The 18,408-nt window shown below is 43.2% G+C and overlaps 2 protein-coding genes across 5 annotated transcripts in view; one reads left to right on the forward strand and one right to left on the reverse strand.

Moving 5' to 3' along the window:
- Positions 1-1,792: 1,792 nt before the first annotated feature.
- On the reverse strand, positions 1,793-4,344 carry ccn1 (cellular communication network factor 1). Its single transcript, XM_046870217.1, has 5 exons — positions 4,089-4,344; positions 3,711-3,924; positions 3,250-3,594; positions 2,938-3,140; positions 1,793-2,824 (listed from the first exon to the last, which is right to left on the reverse strand). The coding sequence occupies exons 1-5, from the start codon at positions 4,134-4,136 to the stop codon at positions 2,522-2,524; spliced, it is 1,113 nt and encodes a 370-aa protein (XP_046726173.1). The 5' UTR covers positions 4,137-4,344; the 3' UTR covers positions 1,793-2,521.
- Positions 4,345-5,561: 1,217 nt separating this feature from the next.
- ddah1 (dimethylarginine dimethylaminohydrolase 1) overlaps positions 5,562-18,408 on the forward strand; it is a 38,566-nt gene continuing 25,719 nt past the window's right edge. For 2 of the 4 annotated variants that reach the window (XR_006928116.1, XR_006928117.1), the window contains exon 1: positions 12,481-12,988. Coding sequence is in view for 1 of the 4 variants with exons in the window: in XM_046869064.1 (XP_046725020.1) it covers positions 12,689-12,988 (300 nt within the window). In the remaining 3 variants the exon portion in view is untranslated. Of the gene's footprint in view, positions 5,702-12,480; positions 12,989-18,408 lie in introns of those variants that run through there. The other 2 variants (XM_046869067.1, XM_046869064.1) reach the window with 2 other exon arrangements.

Consider the following 18,408-nt stretch of genomic DNA (forward strand, 5'->3'; position numbering starts at 1 on the left):
CACCACCGATTAAAGGGTTCATGTTTGCATGTTACAGAGCTGCCAGCAGGGGGCGACCTAAGATGACAAAGGGGCAAAACTTTGAGCGTTGATACCTGAAGTGGCTGTTGAAAAGAGGAAGAGCAGGCCTGGTCGTTCTCCTCCTCCTCCTCCTGCTTGTCCTGCTGCCGGGCTCACAATAAATTACTGCGAAAGTAACTCTGCTGTTTTGACCCGAGGAGTTGTAAACGCGCTGACATCAGAGCCGAGCGCCTTCCAAACCATGGCGTAATGGCCTCTTTTCCCTCCCTGTTGGAAGCCGGACCCAAAGCATGACATCGTGTTTAACAAACCTGAAACATCTTGACGGCGTAAACATTTTCGGTGGTGGTTGAGGGGAGAATGTGCGGCTGTCGAGCAGCTAGTGTTCTTCTCAAGGTCCACATGGTGGTGGTGATTAGCTTGGGCTGTTGATCAGTAATTTGCTCAGTGTTACAAGTGATTATACAACACAGCTCAGATCACAAAGACTCACCATAAAAAGGGTGTGTTCATGGCTCCCTGCTGGAAACAGCTGGGAAGTGTACGAGGCATCAAAGCTCAGAAATAGCTTCTGAAGTGTTTTCCATTCAGCATGGAGCTCTTGAGAGAGAGACTGGGTCCAGCTGTCTTGTGAATTTTATTTGATCACTGGCCTGGCAGCTTTCTTATCAGAAGGATGGGTCTCGATCGAGTCAAACGATGAAAAGAAAAAAAAAACTAAATAAAAACGATTTGAAGGAGCCTTCGCGACTAAGGAATGCAAGGGTTTTTTTGGTTTTTCTTTTGGGGAAAGATGATGTGCTAACCACCTCTGGTAAACACAACCTGGGCTTCTCAGGCATGAGGTATTTTTAGAGCAAGGTCTTCCCACAGCCTCAAAAAGTGAACAAGCTGTCTTCCAAATGTTTTCCACCATCTGCCGGCCATCAGCATGTCTGCATTCCTGAGCGGTCTCCATTTCACCTGGATCAAACCTCCGTGTAGATATATCATCCCTGGGGAAGGAGGGGGTGTATGGGGGGGACTGGATGGAGGACAGAGAACCAGTTGCCCCACAGTCAGAAGTAAAGATTTTGCCAGTTTAAAAGCTTCTGTACGAGTCCATCTCTGTGCTCACACTGGATATTGTCTTTACAAGCCCAAGTGGTTTGGCAGATACTCGGAATGAAATGTTAAATCACTAAGGATGGAATAGAAGTTGTTATTGTTGAGCTCATCGTGCAGCCGTCGTTGTTACCATGTTAAATATTTTTACTGATTGGCCTGGCTTAGGATCAATTTAGCCTTCGAAAGGTTTGAATTCTGTCCCGAGTTTCAATCCTTTTGATTGCTCTTGGAGGTGTGACATTCCGTGTGAGTCTGTTCAAGCCATTAAACTCAACTCTAAGAAAGCAGCGAGTGTGTTCAGACCTGAAAGTATCTTCTTTCTCGCATGAAAAAAAAGCTGTCCCACTTTGGAAATAGTTTCCCCTAAAGAGAGATTCCTGCTGGTTGGGAAGGCACTCAAGATTCCTGGCACGATTCCATGGCTTTTTACTAACGCCAAGGCTTTTAATCGTTTTGTTATTAGGTTTAGCGGAGACCTTGACTTCAGGCTGCTCCAAAGAAAGCAAGTCAACCGTTACTATGGCATTCCAGAACAAACTGTTATATAACACATCAAGCAGTTACTTGTTTTTGTCCCTTCCCCTTAAACACTGACAGTAAAATGATTGAGATGTTTTGTTGAAACTTTCGGTTCATTTTCTAAACAAACAATGAAGAGACGTTGTTAAGTTTCATAAATAAATCTTTTTTTATTTGTAACATATAAAATTAGATCATTTTACACTTTATTCCAGTATGACAATAATCAAATAAAGTAGCTACACTTTAGATAAATAATATTAATAACAATATTAAAAACATTCAAACTTTTTGTCAACTCATTGTGTTGCTGATTCGCTGATGGAGTTGATTTTCAATAGCTGCCGAACAATATGAACGCATTTGTCCACATTGGGGAGGAATGTTACCACAAATTTGTCAGAATACCACATCATGGTGTAATTCGTTGGCATTACAGAACCATGGTCCACAAAGTTAAGCCCTTTCAAAGAAAAATTGTGTATGTGCATATATGCTTATCTGAAGTTATACACATACGAGTCTACAGTTGAGTCATAATTTGTGTTTAGAAATCAAAAATATACATAGAAACAATTTTTTACATTAAACAACTACATTTTTACAAATTGCTTGAGTTTACAAGTCGCTCCGAAACGAAGCTACTGAATTACTGCTCCAGTGTGGAGCGAGCATCGAAAACGCTGACGAGGCCTCAGCAAACAGTGCACTTCATCAAACTCCTCAATTAGCAAGTCTGTGATTCCGTGGGAATCTCGAGATGGTAGTTGATTGGCCAGAAGTGGGTGAAAGTTCCCCTTTCCCAGCCATGCTGTGACTGTCCAATTCTGGCATCACTGCTGACGTCGCATCATTCTGATACAGGATTCCCTTTTCAGTCTCTGAACTTGTGGATGTCGTTGAAGAGCCGGTAAAAGGGGTAGGAGGCCTCGTTGGCATGGGGGCAATTGAAGGAGCACTTGCAGGTCTCAATCAGCATCACGTTCTTGTTGAAGGTCTCGCCATCCTCGCAGCGGAATTTAACGCGTACTGTGCGGGTCTGCTGTGGGCTGCAGCAGCGGCCGTCCACGCAGGAACCGCAATACTTGGGTCGGTACTTCTTCAGGCTGGAGCAGCCTGCATAGGTAAACTTCACTGCCTGAGTGGACTTCTTGGTTCTGTTGCACTTTTTTCCTTTCTGTTTTGGAGAGAACATTCGCAGGTCAGTTAGCTTCATCGACAGGCAATCATGGTTCAAATCGTATAGTTTCGTCAGACTGATTGTGATGCAGAAGCTTTGATAGATCTTACCTTAAGGCTGGAGTAAGACGACTGGGTACAAGGACGAACTTCGCAAATCCGGCTCTCCTTGACTAGCTTGCACTCAGCATTGTTGTTGGTAACTCTGGTCGAGATGCCAGTGCCACAGGATTTGGAGCACTGAGACCAGGGAGTGGTCTGGAGAATGCACTTCTGCTCACTGAACATGTGAGATTCAGCCTGGGCTCTAAATGCTGCAGATAAATAAGGGCAAACAATTTAGATCGGATTCAATCAACGGCCTTTGAGACAATCAAAACAATTTTTATATGCATTGGCACCGAGTTGAAATTTGACACCTACCAGCAAGGGACTTGAGTCCGTGCCTGACGTTGGCCACCAGCTCGTTTCTGTTGGTCAGGTCGCTTTCAGTCTCATCAATCATTTCATCTTTTTCCAACAGCTTGTCTGAAGGTTCCTGCTTCGTGGCATCATCACAGACCCATTTCTCGCAGCACTGGCCTGGAATTTTGACCAGCCTGGGGTTGGCACAGCCTAGTGTTGGCAGAGACAGTTCCTGTGGGCAGAGAGGGATGCAACCCACGGCTCCATCGATACATGTGCACTGGTGTTTACAATTGGGCTGGAAGCTCTCTCCATTCTGATAGATCCTGCTGTTGTATTCACATGGTCTGCCCTCAGTCTTAGCTGTTAGGGAACAGAAGAGAATCCTATTAATTTGAATTCCTATACATAAGACATGTGCAAGCTCAGAGCAGAGCAGGTACCAGGGAAAATAGCATATCAGTTCAAATTAAACTCACCTCGGCAGATGCCTCTTGTGGCACCCGAACTGGCCCCAAAGTTGCACTCGAGACCCTTGGTATGGTCGCAGGGCTCCGTCTGGCTGCAGTCCTCGTTCAGCTGTCGGGCGCATACCTTGCAGCAGCCGCAGCCATCAAGCACAAGGCCGACACCCGGGGCACACTGGGGTATCTCCAGTGGACAATCACACTGAGCTGGGCACGAGGAGAACACCTGAACACAAGTGAACAAGTCCAGTTAAATGAAATGATCGAGTGCTGAAACCGAACATAACATTCATCCTCCTTATCATGAGGATCTCTATCTGGGATTTAGTTCTTTAGTCAGGGGTTCAGGGGTTTGCCCTGCAAAGCAACCGAAGCAAAGTTTCAACTCACCAAGTCGTAGCTTGTGATGACCATCACGACGAGTGGAAAAAGGAACATCTTTGCCTAATGAAGACCTCCGAAATAAAGAAAAGAAACAATAAAAAGGTTCTTCTAGTCCTTCAGCGTTATAGGTCCTTTGTTCAAGCGGCTGTCAGGAGTGTAGTTCGCTGTGTGTTTTGTCTCTCGCTCTGTTCGAGGCTGAAGCGCTGTATGAGTGTGAGGGAGTCCGAGGCTGCTTTTTATAGAGGAGCCGGTGTGCGCTGACGTCGCTCTCCGCTGAACTGGTCCGAAACTATGCGAGGAATGCTTCCTTTGGCGCGTTTTCCATCCTGGGCAAAGCACCACCCTGTCTAACTCCCTCTCTCTCTCTCTCTCTCTCTCTCTCTCTCTCTCTTTTTCTTTCTTTCTTTTTTTACTTTTTCTCTTTTAAATGACACCCCCCCCCCCCTTGGCTCTGAATATAACACCCCCTTCCTTTCTTTATATCTTTTCTTTACCCGTTTTCTATTTTCATTGCTGCGTTCTGTTTTGTTAATTTCCCAGCCCCCCGAATTAGTTTCAGTCTAACGAAAGATTTACATCTATATAGAGATATAAAATATACATTCAACCCAATCAATATTCACCAAAGTCATTATTGATTCATTATTCTGCATGGATCCATATATTAATATGAGCTCAAGGAGAAAGAAATATATCTATATAGAATACATACTTCAGTGAGCGTTTAACGTATAAATGAGTATTTATTTATTTATTAGGATGTACAGCATAAAGAAAGTGTCAGGATTCCTTTATTTTATTGATGAATAGTATCGTGTTAATGTAAAATCAATATAAACGATTTCTATAAACAATTACAACATCGGCGTGTGATATACAGTATACACACAGTTTCCAGTAAAAAACCTTGGAAATTGAAAATCCTATCAACTCGTACACCTTAATTTGTGTGCGTGTGCGTGTGCGTGTGTGTGTGTGTGTGTGTGTGTGTGTGTGTGTGTGTGTGTGTCTGTGTGCGCACATTCAGCTCCTATAATAACCTTAAAATTCACATTTCTCATATACGCATATCTGTTTCTATTTCTGGACTCCAAACCCCAAAACACACACACACACACACACACACACACACACACTCTCTCTCTCTTTCTCTTTCTCTCCATCTCCAAGCACTTCCAGATGTGGCCTCCACACGTAACAGCACAGCCATATTTGGTATGGCAGCAGCCCTGCATTATTAACATATTTTCTCCCTCAGTTTAGTCAGCCACAAAGCATTCCTGACAGCTCCGAGGGCTCCTAAATGTGTTCTCCATGGAGGAAATTCCTCTGAGTTTCCATGCAATCTGTCCACCAGGTTTTTTTTTAGGAGAAAAAAGAACAAATGAGAAAGAGAGAGAGAGAAAAAGTGCAACTGTTACCCAGATTTCCATATAAGCCGTGTTGAGGTTGAAGTGGAACAAAAAGAAAAAAGAAAATGTGCTCTTTTTTTTTCTACAAGGTTAAAAATAAGCACTGAATTTCAGAGATTGCTGGATAGAGCAACATGAATGAACCCAGATGAATAAACGAGTGTAGAGTGCACACAGTAACGGGATGTTCTTGCAGTTTTGCTTCAGGTAAGCTTTCTTCGATTACGCCGTGGTGTTGATCGGGTTGGAGCTCCAGCCGTGGACTAGGGATATGGGTTTTTTTGTCCTTGACATGAAGGTGCTGATGATTTTTTTTCAGGTTTTGAGGTCAGATATTGAGGATGAGGTGTGTGTTGTGTTCCTCAGTGATGGTAGGTGATGAGTGTTATCGCTTTGATGTATAAATCTGGCACCATTTCCGTGCGAGGACGCTAGATGGAGATGTATTGTGCTGCTCTACCAAGTCAAGGAATTTGTTTTGAGAAAGTGATTGAAGAATCTTTTGTGCAGCAGCGGAACAGTAAAGAAGTAAATGTAATTCGTTACTATACTTTTTCTCGTATCTGTATTTTACTGAAGTGTTTCCATTTGAGGAGAGTTTTACTGTTACTTCACTACAGTTCAAGTCAAATATTTCACTTTTTACTCAACTACATTTAGTGAAATCGCTCGTTCCTGACTTGAACTCGTCACAACACACAATCGTCACAATCATTGTGATTTTTTTTGGAAGTAGTTGAACAGAAGGTTTTGTGTTCATGATGATTATAATAGAGATCAATCAGTGTTTGAGTCATTAATATCATTCTATGAATAGATCAGTGTGCTGAGAGTCACATTCGAGTCTTTACACAGAAACTGAGGTGATTAAGTAAAGAGTCTTGTGATAAAAATAATAATAGGAACATTATAGTTATAATAAATCAGCAATTTGGACACTTAAGTACATTTGAAGGCAAATAATTTTGTATTTTACTGAAGTGAAAGTTTAAAGAGACACTTTTACTTTTACTGCAGTCGTATTTTACAGAGAGAATCCACTTTAACTCAACTACTTTGTGTATGGATTTTGTACTTCGTCCACCGCTGGAGGGTTTATTTCTACTCATTAGTAAGTAAGGAAATGGATGGAAGAGATTATGGTCTCCATGGTCTCCAAAATCAAGAAGACTTCTAAAAATCTGATAGAAGAAGATCATCAAGAACCTTCTCACCATGTCTCACTAATCTGCAGTGTTGGTTTCTGTTTAGTTCTTTGTCTAAGATGGTTTAATCAGGTTACTTGTATCATAGGAAGACGCAGCAGCTCCTCAGGCTTTCCTGTGCTATACGAAGGCCCTGACGGTGACTCATGGGTGGTGTGAGGGTTATTGCATTCCCCTCCCGTGTGATCTGCCCCCGACCTTATCGCAGCTCTCTCTCTCTCTCTCGCTCTCGTCTGAGGTCACACATGCCTGTGTCATTGGATACACAGAGCAATGCGCTCACGCTCTAACAGACGACGGGAGAATCATTGGGCAGATCAACCCCTCCGAACAAGGATCGCTCGTTCTGCTGATGTCATGTATCCCAGAGCGATCGAGTATGCTCCCCTCACCAGATGGACTGACCACACGCTATGCCTGGACGTAATGTAATTATGATGTCACCCGAGAAACCGTCCTTTTCCATAGAGGACAAACTGGTTTTAGGAAGTCTTGTTGCTCTTGACCCGGGTTTTTATGCGTGATGTAGTAACGGCAGCTGTAATATTTTCCACCAGTTTTGCCCTTTCATTAGGGGAAAGGAAGAACAAAGGGCTTTTTTTCTCCCGTTATTGATTTGAACATGTGACTCATGTGGTCCTGTGTCTAAAAACAGGTCTCATCATGGAGACCAGTCATGTTGTGAATTGTCCCTGAATTTGTGGCTTTGGATTGTTTAAAGATGTCTCATCTGTGTCCTGTGGCATCGGCACGCCATCGTTTTTGTGCCAAAGCTTGTTTCATGTAAACGTCCCTGACCTCCAGACATGTGGGTGTGTCTCTAGATGTTCTGTATGGAGTAATATATTGGCAACAATCTCATAAATCCCAACCCCCCCAAAAAAACTGGACCAATTACACGTTTTCCCTGGAGGAAGTTCCCAGTGGGAAAACTGAGATATAACATCATTATAATCAATTCTACATCTGTTTCCGTTTCATCGCCGGTGTCTAGGTGGACATTTCTAATAGGGATTTTGTGTAAGCTGTGGATAAGATAAGAGGGTCAGGGGGAGCAGATAGAGCGAGGGAGCGGAAAGCCATTACGAGGTGGTATCAGAACGTTTCTACCTCTGTTTACAGGAAAGTGTTTTATTTATCGACGTTTACACACTCTCACCTTTAAAACAGTGCCCTTGCACAGCAGTACCGCGATCCAGCGTTGGCGCTGGCCTCTGTTGGCGTGTTACAAACGTTTTGATACTACCTGTGGAAGTGTGAGGTTTAACACGCATAGCAGCAACAATGACTTCCTGATGTCACTTTGACCCTGAGTCTGGTTTATCTTTGTTTCATTCAGCAGAAAAGAACATCAGTGATGTCACGCTATCGAGACATGGCGTCTGTCAGGGGCTAAAGACGGAGATCTGCTTCTAGCAATACGTCTTAATATGTTATTGTTGTGATTTTTGGGAGCAAACGCGAGTTCAGAGGTACAGAAAATTGTCAAAATATAAACATTTTCTTGGTGCTTTTCAATTTCTGTAGGCTACGTTGGGCCGCTGCCAGGATGTGCACATCTCCTACCTTGTCTCTCTCGTTTTTATCGGTAGGCAAGGACATATTCTCCACTTACCAAATCTTTAAGATCTTCAGAACATGTCATCTAAGGTAACTCAGGGACCTGTACATGACCTGCTTAAGGACTTTCAATACTTCTTCAGGTGAGATCAGGAATCAGGAACATCAAACACTCATTTGCCATCAGTGAGATCAGGGTTGTGGATCAGAAGCGTATCCCAGGAACAACGGTCAGGATTCAGTGCTAGAAACATGTGTCCTTTAAAAAACTGACACAGTTTTACACCCAGAAGAAATTATGTTTGGTGGTGGAAGAAAACCAGAGACCCTCGAGAGAACATGCAAACCTCCTCAAGCTAGTTCAGAAACCTTGTAGCCGTGAGGCCGCAGTGCTCTTGTATACAGCCAGGAGCTTCTTTTTAATGAGACGGAATTAACAGTGAGATATTTTTGAGTTTCATCATCTACACTCAGCACTTTGTGTGTTGACTTGTCAGGTGTCTGAGTGAAACTCTGCAGCTTCGACAGATAACTGAATAAAGCAGAGCTGACGGGATCCAGTGAGATGCTGAGCCATGTTTTGCAGTGGGTGTCGCTTTAAAGCAGTAAATCCAAAGGGATTTACGAGGCCAGACAGACAGACAGACACACACACACACACACACACACACACACACACACACACACACACACACACACAGTATTAGAGTTATAAATCACATTTCCTTGTATAAGCATAAATAAAACCGACGCATGAGCGAGACAGAGCAATTTAGATAAAGACTAAGGTGGAAAACACTACTACTTTGAAGGCCTCGATATCATTCAGCTGTTTTCTTTTAGTGTCTCCTAGAAGAGACCAGGTGTACCTCAGTCCATTCTCCTTGAGGGAGGGAGAGAGTCTGCTGGAGGAATGGAAAAAGAGAGAAAGAGAAGGAGGGAGTGGAGTGAAGCGGAAAGACCCGTCTGAAATGGAAGAGCTGGTATGTGGGCCTTCAGGAATGTTTAGACCCGTCAGGATAATTGAGTGATTCTGGAACAAGGAAAGACAAACTTTGTTCCTGGGGTGCAGAGGAATGTGCAGAGGGACGTCTGGAGAGCAAATTCCAACCCGAGTCAAACACACACACACACACTGCACTCGTCTGTCCTTACACAGTCGATCCCTGCAGTTAGAGACTCATTCAGTAATTGTACTGTAAGGATTTTTCTTTTCATCTTCTTTATGCTCCTTCAGACCTTCTGATTTTCTTCTCAGCCTTTTGCTTTGTAACCTAAAAATAATCAGACTCAGGAACTTGTCTGGAAATGCTCTTCACCAGACCAGGCTGGATTTCTTTCCGCATCTTAAGTTTCATTAAAAGCGAGTGGATATTCGGGCCCTCAGTTGGTGAGAAGCTTTAGAGGCTGGATGATGAAGATGATGAAGATTGCAGGCAGCTGGACAGTCCAGTGGGTTTGGAAAGTGCAATCACATACTTCTGACCAGACAAACATATGACATACAAATCAGTTGGACAAACAATATGCACTATATAGCAGAAAGATCTACAGAGCTCTGATCTCATTCCTACTGAACACTTTTTGGATGAATGTGAACGCTGACTGCACCCCAGGTCTCCTCACCTCACCTACATCAGTACCCGACTTTACTAACACACTTGTGGCTGATGAACACAAATGTCCACAAACACACTCCAAAATCTAGTGGCACATCTTCCCAGAAGAGTGGAGGGAGTTATGAGAGCAAATTGGAATTAAATGTGTAATGTGATGCTCAAAAAGAACATAACAAACTTATGACCAGGTGTCTGCAAACCTTTGGCAATATAGTGTATGATCAAAAGTATGTGGAACCCTGAGCATCACATCTTCATGTGGTTCCTCCTAAAATGTCCCTTTAAACTAAGAAGACCAAACACTGTTTCAGCATGATGGTGCCCCCTGTGCACAGAATGAGCTCCATGAAGACAGGTTTGTTGGAGTTGAAGTTGTTGAAGTGGAGGAACCCCAGTCTCCTGCACAGAGCCCAGACCTCCCCAGAACCTCCTCAAATCCAGTGACCACCTACAGTATGAAATAAACTGAAGCTGGAGCCTCCTTGACATCTCAACACCAGTGTTAGGAGGTTCATTTCACCCCTCAGGCTTCAGTAGTGTCCTGCCTGCTCCAATCTGGTGTGTGTTACAGGTGTACTGTGTGTGTTACAGGTGTATTGTGGCATGTGTTACAGGTGTATTGTGTGTGTTACAGGTGTATTGTGGCATGTGTTACAGGTGTATTGTGGTGTGTGTTACAGGTGTATTGTGGTGTGTGTTACAGGTGTATTGTGGTGTGTGTTACAGGTGTATTGTGGCATGTGTTACAGGTGTATTTTGGCATGTGTTACAGGTGTATTTTGGCATGTGTTACAGGTGTATTGTGGCGTGTGTTACAGGTGTATTGTGGTGTGTGTTACAGGTGTATTGTAATTATATTACAGGTGTATTGTGGTGTGTGTTACAGGTGTATTGTGTGTATTACAGGTGTATTGTGGTGTGTTACAGGTGTATTGTGGTGTGTATTACAGGTGTATTGTGGTGTATTACAGGTGTATTGTGGTGTGTTACAGGTGTATGTGTGTGTTACAGGTGTATTGTGGTGTGTTACAGGTGTATTGTGTGTATTACAGGTGTATTGTGGTGTGTTACAGGTGTATTATGGTGTATTGTGGTGTATGTTACAGGTGTATTGTGGTGTGTGTTACAGGTGTATTGTGTGTGTATATTACAGGTGTATTGTGTGTGTTACAGGTGTATTGTGGTGTATGTTACAGGTGTATATTATGTGTGTTACAGGTGTATTGTGGTGTAATATTACAGGTGTATTGTGGTGTGTGTTACAGGTGTTTTGTGGTGTGTGTTACAGGTGTTTTGTGGAGTGTGTTACAGGTGTTTTGTGGTGTGTGTTACAGGTGTATTGTGGTGTGTTACAGGTGTTTTGTGGTGTGTTACAGGTGTATTGTGTGTGTTACAGGTGTATTGTGGTGTGTTACAGGTGTATTGTGTGTATTACAGGTGTATTGTGGTGTGTTACAGGTGTATTATGGTGTATTGTGGTGTATGTTACAGGTGTATTGTGGTGTGTGTTACAGGTGTATTGTGTGTGTATATTACAGGTGTATTGTGTGTGTTACAGGTGTATTGTGGTGTATGTTACAGGTGTATATTATGTGTGTTACAGGTGTATTGTGGTGTAATATTACAGGTGTATTGTGGTGTGTGTTACAGGTGTTTTGTGGTGTGTGTTACAGGTGTTTTGTGGAGTGTGTTACAGGTGTTTTGTGGTGTGTGTTACAGGTGTATTGTGGTGTGTTACAGGTGTTTTGTGGTGTGTGTTACAGGTGTATTGTGGTGTTACAGGTGTATTGTGGTGTGTTACAGGTGTATTGTGTGTTACAGGTGTTTTGTGGTGTGTTACAGGTGTTTTGTGGTGTGTTACAGGTGTTTTGTGGTGTGTGTTACAGGTGTATTGTGGTGTGTGTTACAGATGTATTGTGTTGTGTGTTATGGTGTGTATTATGGTGTGTATTGTGGTGTGTGTTACAGGTGTTTTGTGTGTGTATTACAGGTGTATTATGGTATATATTACAGGTGTATTGTGTTGTGTGTTATGGTGTGTATTATGGTGTGTATTGTGGTGTGTGTTACAGGTGTTTTGTGGTGTGTTACAGGTGTATTGTGTGTGTTACATGTGTATTATGGTGTGTGTGTTACAGGTGTATTGTGTTGTGTGTTACAGGTGTATTGTGTTGTGTGTTACACGTGTATTGTGTTGTGTGTTACACGTATATTAAGGTGTGAGATATCCGCTCTAAATGTGCAATATATTATATATAATACTCTAATCAACATGGACATGGAGAAATATTGAAGAAATTGCTTTATGCAAATGAATCATACCGATTTATGGAATAGTTTAATGGGATTTATGGAATAGTTTAATGGGATTTATGGAATAGTTTAATGGGATTTATGGAATGGTTTAATGGGATTTATGGAATAGTTTAATAGGATTTATGGAATGGTTTAATGGGATTTATGGAATGGTTTGGTTTTATTGGATATCTTTAGTTCCTTGGACTGCGGGTTTATTCTCTATATGTGAACTGTTTTTGTGTGTGTGTGTGTGTGTGTGGGGAACAGATCTTCGTGCGCGTGCACGCGCGCGTTGGTTGCGTCGGTTATAGTCGGGACGCTGTTACACGCCCACCGAGAGCGCGCGCGTCCGTCAGTCAGTGCGCGACAAGAAGCGACGGAACACAAATAAATAAACAAACAAATAAAATCAACAGATCGGCGAGTTCAAAGACAAGAAGAAAAACATCTTTTAAAAATAATAAAATATCAGAGCTCGTGCTTCCGGTGGTGAGACGGCGCTGGGATTCGCTATGGCCGCGCAGATGTCGTCCGGGTTCGGGAGCTTCTCCCACGCCGTGGTGCGCGATTTACCCGCGTCGTTCGCCGCCAGTGCGCTCCGGAGTGACGCCGGACAGCAGGTGGATGCGGTGCGCGCGCAGCGCGAGCACGACCACTGCGTCGACGTGCTTCGGAACCGGCTCGGTTTCGAGGTGATCGAGCTTCCGGCCGACGAGTCTCTCCCTGACTGCGTGTTCGTGGAGGACGCGGCGGTGGTGTGCGGAGACACCGCCCTGATCACCAGACCGGGGGCCGAGAGCCGCCGTGGAGAGGTACGGGGGTGGGGGGGTAGGTGGGCTTGGCAACGAAGCGCTTCCGGTTTCCTCGCGTTGTAGCTGTTTTCCATAGACTTATAACCTTCCCTTTGTCTCTCTTACCTGTCTCTCCTACCTGCTTCTCGTACCTGTCTCTCCTACATGTCTCTACTTCCTGTTTCTCTTACCTGTCTATCCTATCTGTCCTTATTACCTGTCTCTCCTACCTGTCCCTTCATTTTAAAACAAAGGAGCATCTAAGAGCAACAAATGAGTTATTTTGGACTTCTTCTTATTAATGATGATAATGAAGCAGATGATGATGATGATGATGATGATGATGATGATGAGGTCCATTACTTTTGGGATGAGCATATCTGCAGGTGCACATCAGAGATAAGAGCAGGTGTGTGTGTGTGTGTGTGTGTGTGTGCGCTTTCAGCAGTGTAAGAGGTGTTAAAGTGAGCCTGAGATCTTTACTGCTGTGTAAGATCTGCTGTGTACTGCATTCAGTTGCCTTGTACTTGTACATGTGTAATGACAATAAAGTTGAATCGAATCGAATCTAATCTAATCTAATCTAAAGGTGATAATAATAATGGATGATGCAGTGAAACGCTCTGTAGAAGTGATACGTCTCGATGTGGCAGAGGGTGAAGATTAAGTACATGTTCTGACTTTTAGAAGTATTTGGAGTTGTCATGACATCAGACCGATGGAGAACGACAACATGTCCTTGTCCTCAGCAATAAGTGACATGTAATACCATTGTCTGCCACTTGTCAGACGTCTCTTCATCACAGACACTCGACTTCTCCTCAGTCATGTGCGCGAGACCTCACGTAGAAAGTCACTAATCGATCCATCTTAGCCCCGTCCTTCACGTATGGACGCTTCCTCCAATCACAATGCTGCATGTTTAATTATTTATGTATTATTATGTTTAATTAACGACTAGAGTCTGTTAGTGCGCAGCTTCGTCCCAGAAAGACTTCACCGAATCCCAGCACATTCCGTGGTGCACGGAAACACAGACTGGAATTTTGGAATTGTTTCCTTTTTCCAAAGCGAAGTCGTGCCGGTGGATTTTCCCTTCACTGGCTCAGGAATGAAGGTATTTTCCTAATTGTCGAGTTGTGATGTGACAAAACTGGAAACATTGTTGGGCTTCAAAGCCGAAATTCTTCCACCTGCGTCTCATGCGAACGGCGTGTTCCTGAGCTGTGACGTGGATCCGCATTGTAAATTCGCCCTCTGGATTGGACGGAATTCTCTGTGTCCGTGGATAAAGCGGTGGAAGCCAAGCAGACTGCGTCACACACATGCATGGATCGACATTCCTCTGCCTGGTGCGTGGTGTCTGAACGGATCTCCGGTGACTTTTCAGGAGCAGATTCAGGAAGTGTGTGTGTACATTACCTCCAAATACCTCTACTGTAACGTCTCGCTCAGCGGCTCTCCGACTCAACACACACACACACACACACACACACACACACACTAAACTCATTCCAGGCCTGGAACCTGGACATTGGTTATTTCTCTCATATGGAGATCGGACTTCCTACAGCAGAAACTGACTCAGTTCTGGGATTGGAATGACTCATTGGAATTCATGAATTAGAAACTCTGTCCCGTATTTGTGAACTTGCCGTGTCTGGACGCTCACTTCCTGTCCTGCATTGTTGCATGTGTGTGTAAAAGTGAGAGTGTATTTATCCGGACAGAGTCTCCATCATTCCCACTGCCTGTGCCACATTCCTCTCTCTCTCTCTAACCTTCTCCGCCTCCCTCACCTCGTCCCCCGTCCACCAGACTAAACAAACCTGTGTGTGAGACGCACAGAAACATGTGCGTGTGACCTCACTACTGGATTGTTTAAAAAGAGGTACAGCTGGATAACAAATGAACGGAAGGACACACCATATAGTGTGCAGCGAGGAAGCTTTCAGGCCACCAGAAGACCTTCAGATGCACCTTGATAATGATTCTCTGATGTTTCTGAGGTCCATGATGTTTCTGATGTCCAATTGTTCTTCAGTTGTTTGGTGGTTTGATGATCATGTGTGTGTGTAATCTGCCAAAAATGTTTTGCTCGATAGGATCTGTCATTTTTACCATCAGTAGACCTTTCAGAGGGAAAAAACAGAAAAAAACAGGTAAAGATCAGGGAAAAAACAGACAAAACCAGACAAAAAAAACCAGGCAAATATCAGGGATAAAACCAGACAAAAAAAAATCCCAGACAAAAACAGGCAAAGACGAGGGAAAAAAAGGCAAAGATCAGGGAACATACAGACAAAAAACAGGCAAAGACCAGGCAAAAAAACAGACAAAAACAGAAAAAAAACAGACAAATATCAGGGATAAAACCAGACAAAAACAGGAAAAAACAGGAAAAAAACAGACAAATATAAGGGATAAAACCAGAAAAAAAGACGAAAAGAGGCAAAGATCAGGAACATACAGACAAAAACAGACAAAAAACGGACAAAACAACAACAAAAAAACGGACAAAACAACAACAACAAAAAAACCGAAATGAGGTTAATATGAGGAAAACAACAGGCAAATATTACACAAGCACAAATGAACCTCAATAAGAGGCATGTTGGTGTTTGTTAGTACTGTTAGTACTGCAAGCACAGCTGCATCTCACACACACACACACACACACACACACACACACACACACACACACTGGTATGGAATGTAGTGTGTACTCTCAGTCTGAGACTCTGCAGTTCAGCATAGAGCAGCTCACTGTTAACAAGCAGCGGAGGTCATGAAGGTCACATGGAGTCGAACACTTCCTCCAGGTTCATTTGATTTGTGCCATTTCTTGTATAGGTGCCAAATTCAACCCACTTGAACTCAGTATGGAGGTGTGGGAGGCTCTGGGCCGGTCTTCTTGATCTAGACCCGAGCCCTGAGGTCACTGAGGTCTGGTCTGTTGTTCTCACAGCTGAACTTTTGGCATTCAGGGATCCATTTTATACACTTAAAATAGACTTTCAGCAGAATTGTGTTGTGTTTATGACTGGAGTGGTATAAAGTACAGGAGCCACACTGGTATCTGTATAATTATTCCAGTGTAGCGAGAGCTGTGGCACTATTACGCTGCTCTCACTCCTGTATTTCTTCTCAGCCACCAGTGCACGTTTCATACGCTGTTCCAAGATTGAATGTCAGACGTCTAATTTGTCCCTCAGTTGTCAGTGTTTTTATGACCAGCAAACGGGACCTAAATGTGGAACGGGATGTTCACAAAGCACATAATTTTATGACCCGGTGTCCACAAACAAGAGGTTTCTCATACAACTGTGAGGTTTTAATGCTCACCCCACTTTCCCTGATTACACTCACGTCTTTCTCACGTTTCAAATCCTGTGAGAGAATCATCAGAGAGTTTGTTTAAAAAGACAAATCCCAGAGTTCTCACAGGAAAAACACAGGGTGGATTGAATGCACGGTTGTTGTACATTTCCACTGCGCTACCGGACTCCCCATACACGGTCAGCTGACACAGAAATGGTCTTGCGTAACGCTAGGTCTGGTTTATCGATCTTCAGCTTCCTCAGGTCTTCTGGACGTCGTCGTTGATTTAATACGTTTGGTTAAAAATATCTTTCACTGACGTTGACGTTCAGCTGCAGCTCTGATTTAGGATCGTTCCTTTAATCGCACGCTGGCGAGCTTCGTTGTGGTTTTGTGTCTTTTTCTTCAGGAGATTAATGAGTTGAATGGTTGTACCAGTTGTCCCATGATTCATACATCACACACACACACACACACACACACACACACACGTACGCAACTCTGTGCGGTAATCCAGAAACAACTGGTATGTTATGAACTAGCGTTGAGTTGTGCGTACGATGAATTTGGCCAGATTCGTATTTATGGCTCTTATCACAGGCTTCAGTATCATCACAAATCCACATGAGGGTTGCAGGAAAGACACGGGCAGCAAACTCGAACTTAATAATTCTTCCCCGGTGGACAGAAATATGAGTTTGTCTTCTCAGAGAAAAACACGTGTCTGCTTCCTTAGTCCAAAATAAAGAACTTTAGAAGACATTAGCTCTTATTTTGTCCCCCCGCTTCGTTCCGAAGCACAAATCCTGCCAAAAATCTTTGTTTTTGTATAATTGTATGCAACTTTGAAGGAGTCTCCAGTGTCAGTGTGTTGTAACATTCAAAAAAATAAAGCTGAAACTTGTTATTTGATGTTTCCAGGACCCAGGAGTCCATCACAGTTTCTATTTTGTCATTTTGAGTGTTTGTAGCTGCTGTAGTGTGCGTGAAAACAGGAACTAATTTACCTCATTGTACATTAAATGTAACTGTAAACAGATAGAAAGTGGGTGTGGTCATACCAATCTCAGAATGTTCATCTCTAGATTAGACTAGATGTAGTCTTAAATAAAAAAGATTCATGAGTCCCAGGCAAGTTTGTACATGTTTGGTTTTTCCTGTTTTATGAGGACCGGATGTGAAAAAAAATTATTTTTATTTGTAGGGTTTTAACAGTGGCCATTGTCTCAAAGCAGTTTTACAGAGATAAAAAGGATCTAAACTTGACATGTCCCTCTATGAGGAAGAAACATTGAGAGGAAGTGGACTCAAAATAAAACCCATCCTCATCCTCAATACCAAATTGTCCATTCATTAAAGTTTAGGATGTCACCGTAATTAATACATGAAAGTGTGTGTCCACTTAACTCTCAAGACCGAGGTCTGCTTAATACACAACATGTAATATATAGAATTCCTGGTTTCACACACACACACACACACACACAGGACAGATATTTCTGTCCTCTTGTGAGGACCATATGGTCTCCATGAAGACTAAAAAACATATCCATGTGTTCCAGTACTTGAATTTTGTTGTGTATTCTTCTGTACGTTTTTCACGTTGTGAGGAATTTCGTGTCGTGTTATTTTGCTATCGTTTACAAAGAAACACTACTGGAAGTGTAATATTTTTATAGATTAGTCTTTTAAATCGAAGTGGGAATAAAAGGAAGTGGAGGCGAGTTACTGAGATCGGACAGACAGATTCAGAGAGGAATAAAACAGTCAGGATTAGTAGAGGAGAGAGAGCGAGAGAGAGAGAGAGAGAGAGAGAGAGACAGGTGAAGTGAGACAGGAGCTCTACCCTCTCTGAGTTATGACCGCAGGCGCAGGGTCTCGCCATGACATTATTTCCTCATCAAGTGCAATAAACACACACACGCACATGTCCTGGTTCTGTGTGTGTGTGTGTGTGTGTGTGTGTGTGTGTGTGTGTGTGTGTGTGTTTGAAGGAAACACTGACGTCAAGTGATTGGTGTTGCCTTTCCTAACCTTTGACCTTGAGGGGGGGGCAGTATTTGATGACATCACCTCCAACGGTGATGAGAGAAACAGAGATACTTCAATCTGCTCTTATC

Source organism: Silurus meridionalis, chromosome 16 (genome assembly GCF_014805685.1).
Source record: "Silurus meridionalis isolate SWU-2019-XX chromosome 16, ASM1480568v1, whole genome shotgun sequence".
Classification (NCBI taxonomy): domain Eukaryota; kingdom Metazoa; phylum Chordata; class Actinopteri; order Siluriformes; family Siluridae; genus Silurus; species Silurus meridionalis.

Excerpts from the sequence above, each read along its gene's own strand:
- ccn1 (XM_046870217.1), bottom strand. The coding sequence starts at position 4,136 with ATGTTCCTTTTTCCACTCGTCGTGATGGTCATCACAAGCTACGACTTG. Across the intron at positions 3,595-3,710 it reads CACAAGAGGCATCTGCCGAG|CTAAGACTGAGGGCAGACCA; the intron begins GTGAGTTTAATT and ends GTTCCCTAACAG. Across the intron at positions 2,825-2,937 it reads CGTCTTACTCCAGCCTTAAG|AAAGGAAAAAAGTGCAACAG; the intron begins GTAAGATCTATC and ends TCTCCAAAACAG.